General features: G+C 38.0%; 8 protein-coding genes across 8 annotated transcripts; 4 read left to right on the forward strand and 4 right to left on the reverse strand.

The window, feature by feature from the left end:
• Positions 1 to 4,915: 4,915 nt before the first annotated feature.
• Positions 4,916 to 5,266, reverse strand: LOC143174298 (histone H4). Its single transcript, XM_076365327.1, has one exon. It carries the CDS (start codon positions 5,237 to 5,239, stop codon positions 4,928 to 4,930), a length of 312 nt encoding a protein of 103 aa, XP_076221442.1. The 5' UTR covers positions 5,240 to 5,266; the 3' UTR covers positions 4,916 to 4,927.
• Positions 5,267 to 5,493: 227 nt separating this feature from the next.
• On the forward strand, positions 5,494 to 6,522 carry LOC143174316 (histone H3). The gene has a single exon (XM_076365583.1). It carries the CDS (start codon positions 5,543 to 5,545, stop codon positions 5,951 to 5,953), a length of 411 nt encoding a protein of 136 aa, XP_076221698.1. The 5' UTR covers positions 5,494 to 5,542; the 3' UTR covers positions 5,954 to 6,522.
• Positions 6,523 to 8,189: 1,667 nt separating this feature from the next.
• LOC116434206 (uncharacterized) lies at positions 8,190 to 9,617 on the forward strand. The gene is made up of 2 exons (XM_076365582.1): positions 8,190 to 9,268; positions 9,470 to 9,617. Exon 1 carries the CDS (start codon positions 8,354 to 8,356, stop codon positions 9,047 to 9,049), a length of 696 nt encoding a protein of 231 aa, XP_076221697.1. The 5' UTR covers positions 8,190 to 8,353; the 3' UTR covers positions 9,050 to 9,268; positions 9,470 to 9,617.
• Positions 9,618 to 9,676: 59 nt separating this feature from the next.
• LOC143174318 (histone H2B) lies at positions 9,677 to 11,434 on the reverse strand. The gene has a single exon (XM_076365585.1). It carries the CDS (start codon positions 11,358 to 11,360, stop codon positions 10,989 to 10,991), a length of 372 nt encoding a protein of 123 aa, XP_076221700.1. The 5' UTR covers positions 11,361 to 11,434; the 3' UTR covers positions 9,677 to 10,988.
• A 130-nt stretch (positions 11,435 to 11,564) lies between these two features.
• LOC143174317 (histone H2A) lies at positions 11,565 to 12,046 on the forward strand. Its single transcript, XM_076365584.1, has one exon. It carries the CDS (start codon positions 11,640 to 11,642, stop codon positions 12,012 to 12,014), a length of 375 nt encoding a protein of 124 aa, XP_076221699.1. The 5' UTR covers positions 11,565 to 11,639; the 3' UTR covers positions 12,015 to 12,046.
• Positions 12,047 to 12,744: 698 nt separating this feature from the next.
• LOC143174319 (histone H4) lies at positions 12,745 to 13,687 on the reverse strand. Its single transcript, XM_076365587.1, has one exon. It carries the CDS (start codon positions 13,638 to 13,640, stop codon positions 13,329 to 13,331), a length of 312 nt encoding a protein of 103 aa, XP_076221702.1. The 5' UTR covers positions 13,641 to 13,687; the 3' UTR covers positions 12,745 to 13,328.
• Positions 13,688 to 17,565: 3,878 nt separating this feature from the next.
• On the forward strand, positions 17,566 to 17,992 carry LOC116429430 (histone H2A-like). The gene has a single exon (XM_031982374.2). It carries the CDS (start codon positions 17,608 to 17,610, stop codon positions 17,980 to 17,982), a length of 375 nt encoding a protein of 124 aa, XP_031838234.1. The 5' UTR covers positions 17,566 to 17,607; the 3' UTR covers positions 17,983 to 17,992.
• A 765-nt stretch (positions 17,993 to 18,757) lies between these two features.
• On the reverse strand, positions 18,758 to 19,707 carry LOC143174407 (histone H4). The gene has a single exon (XM_076366383.1). The coding sequence runs from the start codon at positions 19,651 to 19,653 to the stop codon at positions 19,342 to 19,344; it is 312 nt and encodes a 103-aa protein (XP_076222498.1). The 5' UTR covers positions 19,654 to 19,707; the 3' UTR covers positions 18,758 to 19,341.
• Between the last annotated feature and the right edge of the window lie 126 nt (positions 19,708 to 19,833).

The following is a 19,833-nucleotide window of genomic DNA, read 5'->3' on the forward strand; positions in this document are numbered from 1 at the left end:
CGGGATCTTTACGTAATTGTATTGCACTTTGACTATCGCATAGGATTTGTGACGGATTTTTCGCTAAGTTCCCGAGATTAATGTAATTCAGAAGTCTTCTTAAATATATAATCTCTTTTGATACTTCGGTAAGCGCCATATATTCCGCTTTCATTGTGGAAAGCGCTACAGTTGGTTGCTTTTTAGCTTCCCAACTTATTGGTCCTCCTGTTAAAATTAATACATTACCAGAACATGATCTTCTGTCGTCAATGTCTCCTGCCCAATCAGAGTCTACGTAGGCCTTTAATTGTTCTCCCGTAGGTTCATAGTGTATACTATAGTTCTGAGTACCTTTTAGGTATCTTAATACTCTTTTTGCACATTTCCAGTGTTCCATAGTGTAATTTGAACAAAACCTACTTAGTGTACTTACAACAAATGATATGTCAGGGCGAGTGGCATTGGCTAAATATATTAATGCACTTTTTGTAATTTTAATTCAGGTTCCATGGGAGTTGCTATTGGTTTACAATTTTGTATTTCAAACTTTTCTAAGAAGTATAAAACATACCTTCTTTGGTTTAGTTTTATGTCTGCGGTATCACCACTACGGATAACATTGATTCCTAAGATACTGGTAACGGGACTTAAATCTATCATACCGAATTTTTGTTTTAATACATTTTTAATTTTAATTAACGCGTTTAAATCGTTTGATGTAATTAACAAATCGTGTACATAAGTAACAATAATTACTAGCTTATTATCTTTGGCTTTGACAAATACGCAAGGATCTAGATTAGATTTTACTATACTTAAATTAGATAAACAATTATTCAATTTTTCATACCACGCCCTTCCGAATTGCTTCAATCCATACAATGATTTTTGGAGAAGGCATATCCGGTTTTCATTGTTTGTTGAAAATAATTCTGGTTCCTCTATATAAATTGTTTCTTTTAAATCACCTTGTGCGTAAGCCGATACGACATCCATTTGATGAACGTACATTCTCTTCTCTACTGAAGCAACTAAAATAGCTCGCACTGTCTCGTACCTTGCTATGGGCGCAAATACTTCGTAATCTAAGCCGTATTTTTGTTGATGGCCTTTAGCTACTAATCTTGCCTTGTATTTACTGATAGATCCATCATGGTTCCTTTTTATTTTAAATAGCCATTTATTCGGTAAAACTTTTTCATTTTTATGCCTTGGAACCAATTTCCATGTTTTGTTCTGCATTAACGTTTTGTATTCTACATCCATAGCCTCGAGTCAGTATCGTCTATCAGTTCAATTTTTAATTTCACTTGAATTCATGGGCTTCATAACTTCAGCTTCTTGATATTGCTTCTTTGGCCTTCCAGGTTTACCTGTCCTAATTATTTGAGGTCTGTCAGGGCGTCTCTTGACTGATTCTTGATTACTTATTTGAGTATTTTCTTTTTCTTCTAAAAGTACATCTATTTCTTCTTCTTTTTCAGTAACAGTTTCGTTTCTATTTTCATTTGTCAATAAATCCATATATGGGAGCATACATTCACTTCTTAATGATTCAGAATTTTTACTATATTCTATGAAATGTACATCGCGTCTCTTTACAACTGTATTTGTACCACTTAACCATAATCTGTACACCTTGGATTCATTTGAATATCCAACCATTATGTTTGCTTTACCTTTTTGGTGAAATTTTCCAATTCCAGGCCCCTTTTCCACTGCTATTGCTTTACATTCAAACGTTTTCATAAATCCGATGTATCGTTTTCTCTAGCTGTATGCTTCGAGCGGAGTCATATTATTTAACGTGGATATTGGACATCTGTTCTTCATAAAACAAGCAGTATTTATAGCTTCTGCCCATAATGTCTCAGGTACTCCCAATTGTAATATCATGCATCTTGCCATTTCGGTAAGTGTCCTATTAGCTCTTTCGGCCATACCATTTTGTTCTGGTGTATACTCAACGCTTAATTGTCTACTGATTCCATGCTTCTCTAAAAATTGTGTGAATTCTCTCAAAACATACTCTTTAGCATTGTCAGATTTGATACTTTTTATTTGTTTTCCAATTTCCTTTTTAGCACGGCTTTTGTAATTTTTAAATGCATTCAATGCTTCGGACCTATTATTTAACATCATTACTTCTGTGTATCGTGTTGCATTGTCAATAAAAGTGTTGAAGTATTCTGCACCACCTAGTGAATTAACCTTCATGGGTCCACAAGTATCTGTGTGTATAAAACTCAAAACTTCAGTTCTTCTTTCTGTGGAAGGCTTGAATGGCAACTTGTGTATTTTTCCAACATAACATATCTCACATTCAAAGTTCTTGATTGAACCAAAAAATTTCAAACCTGTTACCATGTTTTCACTTTCCAGTTTTCTTAGGTCATTTTGGTTGAGGTGACCCATCCTTTCATGCCATCATTTAAAGTGGTTTTGACTTTTGTCTTCGGTATTCATAGCTTGATGATACCCTAATACTTTTACAACACATAATTCTCCTTTGCGAATTGCTTTAAATACTATATTATCATTTTTTTCTTTCACTACTGCAAACTGTATATTAAAGTTTATGGTATATCTATGTTTTTCAATTTGTGGAACTGAGAGCAAATTATGTCTTAAACTTGGTACATACATGACATCGCATAGTCTAATATTATCAATTATTTGTGGGATTTGTAATTTTTAATCTAACGTCACCAATGCCCTTGCATTGTACATACTGTTTAGCAGCTGTATATACATTTGTGTTTATGTTTTGGTTCATATTAATAAAATTATTGCTGTGCTTACACCTGTGCCATGTGGCACTATTGTTCAAACACCATTCATTAAAATCTCGAATTGTTGGGTTAGTACTCAATGTAATTGCATTCATTGCTTTTTGTTTAGTATGTTTACTATGCTGCATGTTTTGGAACCAGCATAAATCTGCTCTGTGACCATTCTTGCCACGTACAATGCACTTTATATCAATTTTGTGGAATTTATTATTTTTATTGTACTTGCTGTGTTTTCAGTCTTCATTCTCGATTTAGCTCTTATTAGGAGTGCGTCATTATTTTCTTCACTTTGATTGAGTGTACCTTTCTCTTAAAATCTTGCTTCCAATTCAATTAATTTTAGTTTTAGGATATTTATTGTTGGTAAATCATCCCTAGATTCTATCGCTGTACAGAAATTTTCATATTCTGCTGGAAGAGAATTTAACAATATTATTGTAAGTAGCTCACCAGGAATCCGTATACCTTCTTCCTCGAGTTTTTCTGCCACATTTACAAATTCGTTTACATATTCTCCCATTGGAACATTTGATTCTTTCTTCGTCTTGTATAAAGTTTTATATAGGATGGCTTTCCTCGATAGGCCTTTCGACTCGTATATATTTCTTAACGTATTCCACGCTATTTTAGAGGTTTGACATCTCTTAATATTATTTATTTGACTTATATTCTTCTATTCTTCTTTGTAATATTTCCGTTGATGTACGACCATAGTTCATTGCACAATAATATACATTTGGAACTTCCAGCTTTTATAATTATCTTCATTTAATTTTTCTATCTTGTGCGTTCCAAAATTTCCCGCCATATTTTGAGATTATATTAGCACGTGGTATCAAACAATGCACCTGGGCACATAACCTGTTGATTTTCTTATTACACTCACGTTCGCCGTTGCATCGAACAATCGAATACGTTACGGTTTTTGGTCGGCGAAGCGGTCGGATCTTTGGATCAGGAGTGCCAATCCGAATAAAACAGTGACATGATGATTATTTTCTCACAAGTTAGCAAGCTGTATCAAGTTATAATTACGAGTAACGGGGCGCAAATATAATCGAAATGAATAAAACAGTAATAATACATTAATTGTTAATCACTTATTAAACTTTTAATTATGACGAAATGCTAATGTTGAATATTGAGAAAAAAATCGAAACCAGTCATGTTGACTGACATGCTAGAACTAGTGTTAAAAGAAATTTTTTCGAAATTTTGTAATGCAATTATTAGTCAACTAAAAGCTTACATAGAATACTCTGTATATTTTATTACACAGATAGCCCACGAACCACTTTCCTTTTGCTACGTAACTGAATGGCTTCAGTATACCCACTTAGGCTCTAACGATTGCAGTCGAATTCCTCCTCTTTTAATCAGCACGCATTCACATAGATAAGTTGTACTTGCATTTTGTCGTGAGTATGGCTACAGTACGACTACATTAAGTATGCAGGTACAGACGGTTGAAAAGTTGACGCGGGACCCCAGTTCCCTATCTATGTCCTATACCCTCACTGACTTTGATAAAACCAAATTTAATATTATTTTTCAAATTTAATATTATTTTTTAAATAATATATATTTTTTTTATATTATTTTTAAAATAATATATATATATATATATATATATATATATATATATATATCTTTTTTTAGGTAGTGGTATGAATATTATTTAATTTATGTTAATTTTCTCTTCAGTATTCCATGTTTTGGTATTATATTGTAGAAATCAGAGGCATTCATGCATTTGTACGCATGGGCAACGGATTCGGAACCTACGTGCAGAACCACGCTCTCAACAGTGTTTGGCAACGAAAGCTGCTCTTTCCCGCCAGAAAGTTTGTTCAACATCTTTGCTACAGATCTTTACACGTTATACCTCTAAAAAATGTTACCATCGAGTAAAGGCTATTTTACTCAAAATGGTTCCAATTTAACTTATGATCATTATCAGAATAAATGAAATTGTACTTAATCTCATTTTTGCTTTCTATTTATGAATTTGATTAAACATTGACTATAATGTGAAATATAACAGTGTCGTATTTTGTATATAGGAGACTCTGAAAGTCGTTGTACGTTTAAATCATTTGATGGCCCTAAAAAGGGCCGATTATGTAGAATTTTTTCCTTATTATTCAGGTGTTTTAACCTCCAAAACCGTATAGGGTTCTGCCTTGTCGTTTCAAGGCATATACGACGTCCATAGCTGTGACGGTTTTCCTCTTCGCATGTTCAGTGTAAGTAACAGCATCGCGAATAACATTCTCCAAGAATACTTTCAACACGCCACGCGTTTCTTCATAGATCAAGCCGCTGATTCGCTTGACACCACCTCTTCTTGCTAGTCTTCGAATAGCAGGCTTGGTGATGCCTTGGATGTTATCACGCAAGACTTTCCTATGTCTCTTCGCACCTCCCTTTCCCAAACCTTTCCCACCTTTTCCACGACCAGACATCTTCGATCAGAAACGTCTTACAGATTCGAAGCCAGAGCGAGTTGTGGTTTAAACATTTTCCGAGGGGGCACTTTTATGTAATCACAAGCCAACTACCCCCTCCATGTTCCAACGGTCGTTTTGAAGCATCTGTCGTATCATCTGTCGGGTACTGCCCCCCTTTGCCGAGCGCGGACCAATCAGACGTTCGCAGCTGGCGCCACGCAGGGCATAAAAGTAGCGTTTCTTGGGCCCGTATGCACATTATTGCTCGAAGTTTCGTCGGAAATACTTTGGTTCTTTGTCGATCCTTCCACGACCAAGATGGCTCGTACCAAGCAAACTGCCAGGAAGTCTACCGGTGGGAAAGCTCCTCGCAAGCAATTGGCGACAAAAGCAGCTCGTAAAAGTGCGCCTGCAACCGGAGGAGTGAAGAAGCCTCATCGTTATCGCCCAGGAACCGTCGCTCTCCGTGAAATCCGTAGATACCAGAAGAGCACCGAGCTTCTCATCAGAAAATTACCATTCCAACGACTTGTTCGTGAGATCGCTCAAGATTTCAAGACCGACCTTCGTTTCCAAAGTTCTGCTGTCATGGCTCTTCAAGAAGCCAGCGAGGCCTACCTTGTTGGTCTCTTCGAAGACACCAATCTGTGCGCCATACACGCTAAGAGAGTAACCATCATGCCTAAAGATATTCAACTGGCCCGCAGAATCCGTGGAGAGAGAGCTTAAGTTACTCTGTTCTTTTAACTCGTAAAAAAACCGGCCCTTTTCAGGGCCACTAATTGTTTTTATCGGAGAAACAAACCACAATTCGCTATTCTACTATTAAACTTCCCGACGTACCAAACTCGATTAACGATGGTTTATCAGAAAATGTTAAAATTCTCTAGTTTTTGTCATAAATTTGATTATTATATTTGATACATAGTTTTATGTACCGTAATAATGACAAAAATTATGTTTTTAAAATTATATTCCACTCTTTAACTGAGGGAAACGTTTTTATTCTACAGTCGTGATCAATTTTATTTTTAATATTTTCTTGTTTATTAAACAATTTTTGAAATTTATTCCGTTACAGTGTATACGTTGGTATAGACCAGCGATTCTCAACTATTCTGTTTGCGTATCATCGAACCAATATGTGACAAAGATACTCACTACTTCGTAGACACATTTTCAGTTAAAAAATGTTTCACAAATACAACGTGTTATTCTCTTAACTTTGGAATGTGGGTAAAGAACAAGTACAAATAAAAAGGATTCTACATTTTCGAAATAAATATATTGAGAGCCGATTCATTTCTCTTTTTAATGTCAACCGAAAATTAGACTCAAGGTTTAGTTTCGAAAATTTTACATATACTCTTAATAATTTGAGAATATTCAACGTTCCACATACGGTGCACGTTCTATGGACTGAGAACCGCTGTCATTCTGCACATTGTAGGCTGTATTCCATTATATTCTTGCAGCAAAATTTTTAACATATCAATTCTAATCATATTGTTATATTATATGTTCGTAAATTTTCAACTAAAAAATTATCGTTTGTAATATTCACATGTATTTTTTCCAAAAAATCGTTAACATATTAAAGACACTGAATTGTAAGTAAAAATCAAAATATTTCTGCGTGTGTAATGTTCCGGCATGTCAGAGATCTGAAAATGCGCAAAGTATTAGTAAAGAGCACTTCGATTTGTTATATCGCGCAACAATGCTGTTTTACAATGTCCAATCAACGACGCTAAAACAACATGTCTACCACATCGTATGAGAGCAACGGTCTCGCGTGATTCATTCACTCGTTTCGATATCTTTCAACAGTTTGTTCACATTCATTCGCTATTTGGAATATCTATTTACACCGTTATGTGTCAAAATAATGGTAGGAAAATGATGTAGGAACAATATCAACATTGACGAACCCAGACATTTTCGTGACCTGATATGGTCATCCATCTTTATGAATCTAGAATCGAACACCGCGATCGTCAGCGATGCAGACTCGACCAATATTTTAAAATATCGCCAATTGGAAACCAGTTTCTTTAAATAATGCATATCTTGTACTTTAACATGATACGATCGCGAAGATTAATGCAACTTCTTAAACCAGAAATCGTACGACGACAAATACATGTCGTAATCGGCTTGTCGATGTTCTTCCGCATTTCGCAAATTTAGATTTATTTCGAGAATTTTCATGCTGCCATCGAGACCATCACTTTAATCAGAACATATTATTATTTTTAAATATCACAGAGACATATTAATCGCCATACAAACAATATTAAATACCGCGGTTCGACGACAGGAGTGAGGTTATGACTTCCGTGGCTCGGGATTGATTCCATTTCGAATTATCAATCACCCCTCTCTTTACAATATTAATTATTACCATACGCGTGTAGTTATACTATGTCCCAATCAAAAACACAACGTTATTTTTATTGTATAGAATCGCATTACAAAATATCGAAGAGTCATTGGTGTCCATTCCGTGGGTAGATAGAAATTCCGGCAGCACCAATTTTAATCTTCTCCTATTGTAGAAACCAAGAAACGATTATCAAAAAACTGTGTACAATATGAAGCGACGGTCCTATTGGAATCGTTTTTGTTAGATAAACAGGAGCAAGTTACGAATAAATCGACAATTTTTGTTATTTTTCCACAACGTGTCCCGATCCCGCCAAAAGACACTTGCCGGCATATCGTCGCGTCCACGCAACCCAATGGGTTTCATCGGTCGGCGAACCACTCGAAATAATACTAGATACACGTGGCCGTTCGACCACGGTGACGTTTCGTCCTCATGTACGCCCAGGGAGCAGAAATTCTAGCTAAAATCGAATGATCATTTACCACTTCACCGTTTTTCAAGAAACTTGCCGCTCAACATATTCGTGAAGACTCTCTCCATGGTCCGCGCTTGCGACCATGTACCGTGGTTTCAGTCAGCGTGCTTATATTTCAAACTTACCCCTGCAGAGGATCGGCGCAACGGTTATCCATTCGTTTGAAGTTATTTGCAAAACAACGCAAAAAAGTTGTGTTGTGCGTACGATTCGATTCGGAAGAGAAAAACCATTTTCACCAGGAGTTACTAGCAGTAGAGGGAAAATGGAGGATAAAGGAAATGCTGGAAACACCTCTGTGGAGTCTGGGAGCGGGAACGCCAGCCCAGCAAAGACGCGGAAATCGAAATCAGCGAAAGCATCGAGGAGCAAGTCCTCTCATCCACCAACGTCCGAGATGGTGATGGCTGCCATTAAGGAGTTGAAAGATCGCAAAGGATCCTCTCTTCAAGCGATCAAAAAGTATATCGCGTCGACGTACCCAGTGAACGGAGAGAAGTTGGCGCCTTTCATCAAGCGATATTTGAAGTCCGCTGTCACATCTGGCGCTGTGGTGCAGACCAAGGGTAAAGGTGCCTCCGGTTCGTTTAAACTGTCCATGACGAAGGGTACCGAGTCGAAGAGCAAGGTACAGCGGTCAGTGAAAGTGGCTGAAACTAAGAAGCCGAAGAAATCGGTTGAAAAGAAGACAACTGCAGTCCGAAAACCCGTAGCAGCAAAAAAGGCTACCACGAGTACAGCGAAGAAGGTCGAAACTGCGAAGAAATCAGCGGCTGCGAGAAAACCCTCGCTTGCCAGAACAGTAAAGCCCGCCAAAACCGAGAAACCAAAGGCTTCGCCCGATGCTAAGACTGTGTCGAAGAGCAAGAAGATAGCGAAACCACCAGCTACCAAGACCAAAGCTCCGAAACCCAAGAAGGCTACTCCTTCGAAGTCTGTCAAGTCTTCGCCTAGAAAGTAATCGCGCTACACAAAATCTGCTAACAATATTGAAAAACAAATGGCCCTTTTCAGGGCCACCAATCGATTTACGACAAGGAACAATTTTCAGACGACCTATTAACAGTATTAACTGGAGATATTCTTAATTATAGGAAATATACTGTGATACATACGTAATATATAAGTCATACGTAATTTATGGAGTGTTTTTATATGGGTCAGATATATGGATAAAGATGTAAGTATATATAGGGTATGCCTAAATTATAGTTCGCAACTATCTGGGTGTAAAAATAGATATTCGATTTTATGAAAATTGATGTAAGAAAATTGACAAACACATGGTTCTGTTGTGATCCAACTACTTACCCGTTTGTAACGTTCAAGATGATATTGACTGTTAAACTACAAAACGTTTGAAAAGTAATGGCGTTTTCAGGTTTTAATGTAAGAGTCTTCGACTAAGTCACGAACGGCCCAAGTTCTGCCGTTAATTTCCATCGACTCGAAGATTTAGAGTTACGCCCTGATGACCACAATATATAATTTAAATGCACACTGTACATATGAATTGATCAAAACAGGTTTTATAGATAAAATAAATATTGCTTTTTTAAGAGTTTTCGTCCTTTATTTACAACCAAGCCTTTAGTCTGTAATATGGAAAGAACAAATGTCCTGAAAATAGATGATATTTTTGAAATATTGGGGATTTATCTAACCTTCACATGAAAATTGTCATCAGATGCTAAAGTAATTATGTATTTGATTTCTATAATTAAATTTTCAACACCATTCTTTTTCAATCACCAATTCTAGGAAAATGTTCCTTGTAATTAAGTAAAATTTTTCCACTACAATTTATTTTGTTACTTCCTTTTCAGATGAAAAAGATAATAGATTCAATTTATTTTTAAAGATCCCTCTCACCATTCACTGTCTCTACCTTAGTGCAACCTAATTTTCAGTCGCCGACAAAATAGAATGAACACAATGAGGTAAAGGAAACTTCAAAAGGGTGCCGCAAGCGTAAAAAGTAATTCCTCAATTTTTTTGACTCGACGTACAGTGTTTATCCCGTTTCTTTAATGAATGATTATTCTCTCACTTTTTAAAGTTGGGTTCGAATCAGTTCTTGGAAGAAAATCACGACTCTTTTCGCAAGAATTTAAATGCTTTTTATTTTAAAAACTACCAAATGAATGTTAGGTAACTTCACACCATTTGGAGATAAGCGCGCGGAAGTCATTTAAATCCACTCGAAAGTATCAAATTCTACTTACGTATTATAAATTCTTTCTCGTTTACTTCTTTTTAACATTTTGGAATAAAATTTTATCCAAAATAGTTAACATTTTATTAATTAAAATTTTCGATTATTGCAGACATTAGCTTAAATTACGTATTTTTATCATAACTCAAATTATGGTCATAAAAAAAGTATAAACCGAATAAAATTTAGTATGTAGGCGGTTCGCCCTTTTGCGTGTCAATACTTGGGGGCCCTGAGAGATAGTCTAGGCCCACTGACTAATTTATGACCAAGGGGATCATCAGGACAGCAGTTTTCCTTTTTAGAAAAGCAACTGAGGAAAAGCAGTTAGTTGCCGTTCCTCGTTAGAGCCACATCGTGTAATAAATGTATTTAACCTGACTACAGACTTAGTTTTTATTTTAGTAGCCCTACAAGAAAATATTTTCTAATTTGATATAATAATGCATATCACACTTTCTCGTTATGTAGTTTTATCTAAAGATGTGCCAAAATTTTTACGCCGGTACTTTCATAAACTATTTTCATCAAACTTGAGCATATTATGCAAATACTTCAAACATCAAATTGTGCAGAATTTATGGTAATACAGAGAAAGGGGATTTTATAGTGTAAATGAGGAATTTCCTACGTTTGAAATATTTGTGGCCCTTAAAAGGGCCGGTTTATAATAGTGATTGCATGTTCACTTGGAGCTGGTATACTTGGTGACAGCCTTAGTGCCTTCACTGACAGCGTGCTTGGCAAGTTCACCAGGTAACAGTAGACGAACAGCAGTCTGAATTTCCCGAGACGTGATAGTGGAACGTTTGTTGTAATGAGCCAGACGAGATGCTTCGGCCGCAATGCGTTCAAAGACGTCGTTGACGAAACTGTTCATGATGCTCATGGCTTTGCTGGAGATTCCAGTGTCAGGATGCACTTGCTTCAAGACTTTGTAAATGTAGATTGCGTAGCTCTCCTTCCTCCTGCGCTTCTTTTTCTTATCAGCCTTGCTGATATTTTTCTGAGCCTTCCCAGCTTTCTTCACCGCCTTTCCACTGGTTTTGGGCGGCATTGTTAAACAATAGTTTTTTCACACGATTCGTACAGGAACGAAAACGTTGCGTCGAGTGATGTGACATCGTTTTGATACACCTCTTTATGTAGAGATGGAGCAGCTTGCACGGACCAATCGCAGCGCGCAGCAACCCCTCTCCAGACCGCGAATGCTCCCATTGGTTGGCCAGTTCTTACCGGCCGGCAGTATATAAGGCTCTACAAGCGGACCACATTTAAAATTTCGAGAGGCTCTTCGTCGTTAACTCTTCTCGTATATCAAGTAAACACAATCAACATGTCTGGACGCGGAAAAGGCGGCAAAGTTAAGGGAAAGGCGAAGTCCCGTTCGAACAGAGCTGGACTTCAATTTCCGGTTGGTCGTATCCATCGACTTTTGAGGAAAGGGAATTATGCCGAACGCGTCGGCGCTGGTGCTCCAGTTTATTTGGCTGCAGTTATGGAGTATCTGGCTGCTGAAGTTTTAGAGTTGGCCGGTAACGCGGCTCGTGACAACAAGAAGACGAGAATTATTCCCCGTCATTTACAACTGGCAATCCGTAATGACGAAGAATTGAATAAGTTACTTTCCGGAGTAACGATTGCTCAAGGTGGCGTTTTGCCGAACATTCAGGCAGTTCTTTTGCCGAAAAAGACAGAAAAGAAAGCTTAATCGCAATTTGAAGAACCAAACGGCCCTTTTCAGGGCCACCAATTATCTTCGACATAGAAATGATGTTCTCAACTTAACACATCTTTATTTTTTATTTGTTGATTTTTAACCCATTGAACACTTCATCTCAGGCTACACGCAACCATATCATAAAATTAAATATTCTTAAAGTCTATTTGATGTAACTTTTACTGTACGCTATATACATATCATTATAGTACTATTGTTGAATATGGGTGATTCGAAGTATGTGCTTAAACGAAAAGGAAAAATGTTCTCTGAATTTAAAGGGTGAGGTCGTAGTGTACTTTTTACAGCATTCTGCTTTGCTCATGGTTTAACAGAGTAACATAAATGTTATGTCTACATATGATTAGGTTTAGGTTCTGTAACCACAATGCATGTTTTTCGTTTATACTTCCTACGGAAAAACAGATCTTAAAAGAAAATTCAATTTCTTGTTTTACTGCAAAGACTGAATAGAAGGAAAATGAAAGTTCTCATTCGTATTTTCTTTATTGATTCATGTGATGTCGGGTTTAAAGATCGGAGTAAACTTACAGACCCTTCTGTTGACAGAGTCAACTGTGGCAACGGTGTTCAGCATAAGAATTTACGACAGGGAGTGTTTGGAGTACAGACAAACGAGACATGGCAACGCTGCCTACTGCCATCGTGTATGATTTCTCGCCGATATGCGGAATTTTTATGAAATACAGATATCAAAATCTTCAGCCTAAAAAGATTTATTGAAGAATTTTAGAATGATACCCATTTAATATTTACATTCATATATCTTGATTCAACGTCGCAACGTATTTCTTTCTATGAAACACATTTACTCCAAAAATACCAGAAAGTATTTATGATGTTTTTTGGAACTATAACACAATAATAAACTAATAATATAATAGCCTATCTACATAAGTATAAATCACAATATATTTGAACTTGTTTCTTCAAAATGAGTCGATTGGATCTTACGTATATGCACTATGTACAGCGTATCTCCCACTGAGCATTATTATATTAATCTAAATATATCGTCATCAATTCTGCACATTATTAAATATTAATGTAATTAAAAGATTATTAATCCACCAATCTCTGGAATTTGTCGTGATGGAAATGTCGCCGGGTTAAGGTTAGAAATGGTTTTCACGCTTTTAAAACAAGAATAGCTTTTGTTCGAAGGTTTGCACTTAAATTGAACAACAGTGTTTCCATGTTATATAATTGTGGCCCTGAAAAGGGCCGTTTTGATTGACGATCGCTGGGAATCGTACGTCGTTGATGATGATGATGATGCCTCGCTTAACCTCCAAAACCGTATAGAGTACGTCCTTGTCTCTTCAGAGCGTAGACAACGTCCATGGCCGTTACAGTCTTTCTTTTGGCGTGCTCGGTATACGTGACTGCGTCACGAATGACGTTTTCCAAAAAGACTTTTAGTACACCACGAGTTTCTTCGTAAATTAAACCCGATATACGTTTCACACCACCACGACGAGCCAGACGACGGATCGCAGGTTTCGTGATACCCTGGATGTTATCACGCAACACCTTCCTATGACGCTTCGCTCCTCCCTTTCCCAAACCCTTTCCTCCCTTTCCGCGACCGGTCATTTTCCAAGTTTTCTAAATACAACGTGGACGCTTCGAAGAACGAAACACTTCTGATAATGGCCGCCGCTTTTTGGAGCCTTATATACGGAACGGAACAATTCAATCCCCACCATTCGGCCAGCCAATGAGCAGCTGGAACGTGTAAATACCGAAGGCATAAATACAGGTGGCAGTGCAACATCTGCTGCAAACCGCATTGATCGTTTACGAGAAGTGATTGTGTAGTTGCTTCTTAAAACGTTGCGCATTAATTAGTATTTTGTAGTTAAAGAAAAGAATAAACAATCGGCAAAGATGAAAGCTCTCGAATTTTTCAGGTGATCATTACACGGGGAAACATTGTGGTGGCGTTATCCTGTGAAATTCATTATATCTGGCAGGCGTTTTGTTTAACCCCTTGGCATACTATTTACTTTCATATAATATGATAATAATATTGTATCAATATAATATATGGTAATAAATTGATGGTATATGGTACAACATCGATTGTCATTAAATTGTCTAGAAATCTTCATCACGAGTCTTCCTCGTCAATATATGGCAAGTTTATTTATCGTGCACAAGTTCCGTTCATCTATGCGCCAGGTCCGAACGCATTCGTCGAATACAGACAGCATAACTTGTATAATTTTAGGGTCTTTGGGTATATACTTGCGTTTGCCCTGGGGTCTTTACCCCACTCTACCGCGTATCCGGTCATGCTTACGAACGCTTTCTTTGCCTCACTGAAACCGGGCAGCTGTATGGGCTGAATTTTTTCTGGAAGCAGGAGCGTCTGTTGAAGCCTCAGCAGAAAATCTAACGTTTCTTCGAACACATTGCGTGTTCTGTAAGCGGAGTATCGATGTTTATTCGTATAGTATGCATCTTGTTAATGTTACAACTACCGAACAGTCAGATTACCTATTTTACAGAAACTGTAAAAATTCTTGTACTGCTAGTTTGATTCACTTATACTTTAGTTTAACTGTCAAATTAATGTATTTAGTAATTTTCCTGGAAATCATCCGTACCTCTTCAGCAATGGTGCAAGAATGTAGTATTTCTATTTCGAAATCCTAGTATTAACGTACCACTGTTTATTCATTGTGTACACTTTATCAACGAATATAAATGCAACTCTAATCGTTACACGTCTTTGTTCGAAAAACAAGCTTTTGACTTTCGAGTACCATTGAAGGAAAGTATTTCAGAGTCTGTTGCTTTTTGTATTCAACAGATTTTTTCGTACGATTATATGGTATGTCATCGTTCACGGCATGATAATATTTCGGGTAGACAATAGCGTGCGTCGTGAGCATGGAAACGCAAGGACCGTTGTAACCATTGTATTTCATTCTCAACTTGACGGTAACGCCGAGCACAAACAGAAATTGTTCCTTCAAGGCGTAGTAACCACCGGTTATCTTTTTATCCTCTCGGCTAATTCGGAAAGGAATTCAAGAGTGGCGTTATAGGACATTCGAGAGGGACTCTAAGTGTCAGATTTTATTTTTAGGTATTTAGTAGTTTTCCAGATATTGTAAAATTAATGTGAGATTAAACATTCGTTATATTCAGAAACTTTATTTGTCACTTCGCAAATAAATTACTGAAAAGACATTGTGCATAAATTGATGTAAGCCATATGAAATGTACTGTGTGTTACTATCTTGCTGTCGTCCCGACGGCTACAGAGCGAGTGTCTTATGAACAGCACTGTTTGGACTTAGGACCCATCTGCCTCCTTGCAGCGTGGCTGTTTCGTCGTGTGTTATGAGCACGCCATTCTGCTTCAGCATCTTGAGAATACGCTATACTCATAACATACAATGGAAGTTTGTTGTGTCTTGGTGGTCACTTGGTAAGGGGAATGGAGGGATATTGTTGTGGATGGATGTGAAGTATTCAGCAAGGGCATGTGCTTTTTCTTCGTCCGAGGTGTAAATTTGTCCTTTGTCATTTTGAAGGCTGGGGACTATTGGATTGCAGGGTTTGAACATTTTGTATGTTTTCCATAGTGAATTGTCTTGAGATTTCAGGTTTTTTTAGTCTTCTTTCCCACTCTCTGCTTCTGAGGAGCAGGAGTCTATTTCTAATTTGATGGGTTAAGATGTTTCCTAGGAGTTTATAGTAGGGGATGGTAGTTTTTTGGTATTTCTTTCTAGCCTTTTTTCTTTGTTTGATTAGTCTGTGGAGTTCTTGATCCGGGCAGAGACGGTGAGGATTGCTGGTTGTATCGGTGGCTTTGGCGTAGGCTCCGTTAATTTTGTTCCCTAGATTCTCAATTTCTATGTCTATATCCTGTTTGGAATTGAGTCTGGGAGTTAGTGAGTGTTTATTGCAGATTAGTCTGAATTTATCCCAGTCAGTAGCTGAGATGGCATATAGGATTTTGGGTTTTTTGGTGTCTATGGTTAGATGACGGGCTGGTGGCTGGAGGAGAGGTCGTTTATAGTGGTACATGTTAATTAGTACGGGAGGTTTGTTATAAAGAGGTCAATGAAGGAAGGGTGCTTTCTTGGGGGTTTGCGAGTAGGGGTTTGGAGTGCAACTAGATTTAGGTTGGAGGTGTCGAGGAACTTCTTGAGTTCCCTACCGCTTTGATTAAGGTTGTAATTTCTCCACCAGGTGTGTTTGGCGTTGAGATCGCCTCCTAGGAGGAGTAGATCATTTCTGTTAGTTAGATGAGTTACGACTGTGATGTCGGATTATGTCAGTTTTTGTTTTGGTGGACAGTAAGCAGCTATTCTTATTTTGGGGTAAGATTTGGTACGGTAAAAATGGTTTCTACATTGTTGGGTACTGGTTGGTCCGCGTCTTCATGGGGTATATATTTATGTATGAGTAACGCCACTCCACCTCCTGGGGAATTTATATCTTTTCTGTAAGTTGAATAGTTTTTAATGTTGAGGGATTCCCCTGGTTTGAGTCAGGTTTCTGAGATTAGGGCGATATCTATTGAGTTTTGGTGGAGGAAGTGTTGAAGTTCAGGGGCTTTATTGTTAACGCTGGTTGCGTTCCAGAGGAGTATGTTTTAAATTTTTCTAGGTCGTTAAATCGGATTTTTGTTTTGTTTCCGGAGACTTTCGCATGAAAGCTGTCTCCGAATTCTGTGTTTAATTCCGTTAGGAATTTCTGGTGATCTAGGGTATTATAGTGGATGTATAGTGGAGTTTAATGGGTTATAAATCTATGAATAGGCTATATTGATTATGGGTTGAGACGTTGAAGTTGGGGATAATGTTGGATTTCATTATGAGTATATTACCTGCGTCCCTGTTGCTCAGGGACAGCGACTTGAGTCGCTCCTTTTTCGTGGGGTAGGGCCTTCTCTCATCTCTGATTGATTGTCTTATTCTTAACTTGGATTTGTCATTCGCGGCGTAGGCGGTGGTTGGGCGCTTCAGGCTGGGGCTTGGAGGGCCCTGTATACAGTCTGGGGAGACTTGCGCGGTCCTTTGTGAGGCGCTCCTGAGGTGGTGGGTCCTGTGGGGCCCGATGATTCCTGTTGGCGTTTCTTTCAGCACTTATGGTGATTTCACTGAGTGTTGCGTGAATTTGTGCTCGGAGTAACTCCGGGAGCTCCTACGCGCGCGACGGTCGAGAGTCGAGTCTAATATGAGTGAATATCTAATATGATGAATTTCTCAAATGTGAGTGGTGATTTTGAGTGATGATTTTTGACATCCGAGAATGGTTTTGAGTAGGAGATCATGTGGTTTATGATTTTGATAATGTGGTCGATGATTTTCCATCCATGATGTGACATCGTTTTGATACAATTCTGTATGTAGAGATGGAGTAGCTTGCAAGGACCAATCGCAGCGCGGCTCATCCCTTCTCCTAACCGCGCGCGCTCCCATTGGTTGGCTAGTTCTTTCCAGCTGGCAGTATATAAGGCTCTACATGCGGACCACATTTTAAAATTTCGAGAGGTTCTTCGTCGTTAACTCTTCTCGTATATCAAATAAACACAATCAACATGTCTGGACGTGGCAAAGGCGGCAAAGTTAAGGGAAAGGCGAAGTCCCGTTCGAACAGAGCTGGTCTTCAATTTCCGGTCGGTCGTATCCATCGACTTTTGAGGAAAGGGAATTATGCTGAACGCGTCGGCGCTGGTGCTCCAGTTTATTTGGCTGCAGTAATGGAGTATTTGGGTGCTGAAGTTTTGGAGTTGGCCGGTAACGCAGCACGTGACAACAAGAAGACGAGAATTATTCCTCGTCATTTACAACTGGCCATCCGTAATGACGAAGAATTGAATAAGTTACTTTCCGGAGTAACGATTGCTCAAGGTGGCGTTTTGCCGAACATTCAGGCAGTTCTTTTGCCGAAAAAGACAGAAAAGAAAGCTTAATCGCAATTTGAAGAACCAAACGGCCCTTTTCAGGGCCACCAATTATCTTCGACATAGAAATGATGTTCTCAACTTAACACATCTTTATTTTTTATTTGTTGATTTTTAACCCATTGAACACTTCATCTCAGGTTATACGCAACCATATCATGAAATTAAACATTACTAAAGTCTAGTTGATATAATAACTTTTAACGGACATGATTATATATCATTATAGTACTTTTGTTGAGTAGGGATGATTCGAAGTTTGAGCTTAAACGAGAAGGAAAAGTGCTCTGTGAATTTAAAGGGCAGGATAGTTGTGTATCAGTTCTAATAGATCATATTCATATACTTTTTACAGCATCCTGCTTTGCTCATATTTTAACAGAGAACACAGAGTTTAACACAATAAATGTTATGTTTACATACCATTAGGTTTTTAGGTTCTGGGACCACAATGCATGTTTTTCGTTTATACTTCCTACCGTAAAACAGATCTTACAAGAAAATTCAATTTAATATTTTACTGCAAAGACTAAATCGAAAGAAAATGAAAGTTCTCATCCGTATTTTCTTTATTGATTCATGTGATGTTGGATTTAAAGATCGGAGCAGACTTACAGAGCCTTCTGTTGACAGGGTTAACTGTGACAACGGTGTTCAGCATAAGAATTTACGACAGGGAGTGTTTGGAGTACAGACAAACGAGACATGGCAACGCTGCCTACTGCCATCGTGTATGATTTCTCGCCGATATGCGGAATTTTTATGAAATAGAGATATAAAAATCTGCAGTCTAAAAAGATTTATTGAAGAATTTTAGAATGATACCCATTTAATATTTACATTCATATACCTTGATTCAACGTCGCAAAGTATTTCTTTCTATGAAACACATTTACTCCAAAAATACTACAAAGTATTTATAATGATTTTTGGAACTATAACACAATAATGAACTAAGAATATAATATCCTATGTACATAAGTATAAATCACAATATATTTAAATTTGTTTCTTCAAAATGAGTCGATTGGATCTTACGTATATGCACTATGTACAGCGTATCTCCCACTGAGCATTATTATATTAATCTAAATACATGGTCATCAATTCTGCACATTATTAAATATTAATGTAATTAAAAGATTATTAATCCACCAATCTCTGTAATTTGTCGTGATGGAAATGTCGCCGGGTTGAGGTTAGAAATGGTTTTCACGCTTTTGAAACAAGAATAGCTTTTCTTGGAAGGTTTGCACTTAAATTGAACAACAGTGTTTCCATGTTATATAATTGTGGCCCTGAAAAGGGCCGTTTTGATTGACGATCGCTGGGAATCGTACGTCGTTGATGATGATGATGATGCCTCGCTTAACCTCCAAAACCGTATAGAGTACGTCCTTGTCTCTTCAGAGCGTAGACAACGTCCATGGCCGTTACAGTCTTTCTTTTGGCGTGCTCGGTATACGTGACTGCGTCACGAATGACGTTTTCCAAAAAGACTTTTAGTACACCACGAGTTTCTTCGTAAATTAAACCCGATATACGTTTCACACCACCACGACGAGCCAGACGACGGATCGCAGGTTTCGTGATACCCTGGATGTTATCACGCAACACCTTCCTATGACGCTTCGCTCCTCCCTTTCCCAAACCCTTTCCTCCCTTTCCGCGACCAGTCATTTTCCAAGTTTTCTAAATACAACGTGAACGCTTCGAAGAACGAAACACTTCTGATAATGGCCGCCCGTTTTTGGAGCCTTATATATGGAATGGACAATTCTATCCCCACCATTCGGCCAGCCAATGAGCAGCTGGAACGTGTAAATACCGACGGCATAAATAAAGGCGGCAGTGTAACAT

Source organism: Nomia melanderi, chromosome 3 (assembly GCF_051020985.1).
Source record: "Nomia melanderi isolate GNS246 chromosome 3, iyNomMela1, whole genome shotgun sequence".
Classification (NCBI taxonomy): domain Eukaryota; kingdom Metazoa; phylum Arthropoda; class Insecta; order Hymenoptera; family Halictidae; genus Nomia; species Nomia melanderi.

Coding starts and splice junctions, on each gene's coding strand:
- LOC143174298 (XM_076365327.1), bottom strand. CDS start 5,239: ATGTCTGGTCGTGGAAAAGGTGGGAAAGGTTTGGGAAAGGGAGGTGCG.
- LOC143174316 (XM_076365583.1), top strand. CDS start 5,543: ATGGCTCGTACCAAGCAAACTGCCAGGAAGTCTACCGGTGGGAAAGCT.
- LOC116434206 (XM_076365582.1), top strand. CDS start 8,354: ATGGAGGATAAAGGAAATGCTGGAAACACCTCTGTGGAGTCTGGGAGC.
- LOC143174318 (XM_076365585.1), bottom strand. CDS start 11,360: ATGCCGCCCAAAACCAGTGGAAAGGCGGTGAAGAAAGCTGGGAAGGCT.
- LOC143174317 (XM_076365584.1), top strand. CDS start 11,640: ATGTCTGGACGCGGAAAAGGCGGCAAAGTTAAGGGAAAGGCGAAGTCC.
- LOC143174319 (XM_076365587.1), bottom strand. CDS start 13,640: ATGACCGGTCGCGGAAAGGGAGGAAAGGGTTTGGGAAAGGGAGGAGCG.
- LOC116429430 (XM_031982374.2), top strand. CDS start 17,608: ATGTCTGGACGTGGCAAAGGCGGCAAAGTTAAGGGAAAGGCGAAGTCC.
- LOC143174407 (XM_076366383.1), bottom strand. CDS start 19,653: ATGACTGGTCGCGGAAAGGGAGGAAAGGGTTTGGGAAAGGGAGGAGCG.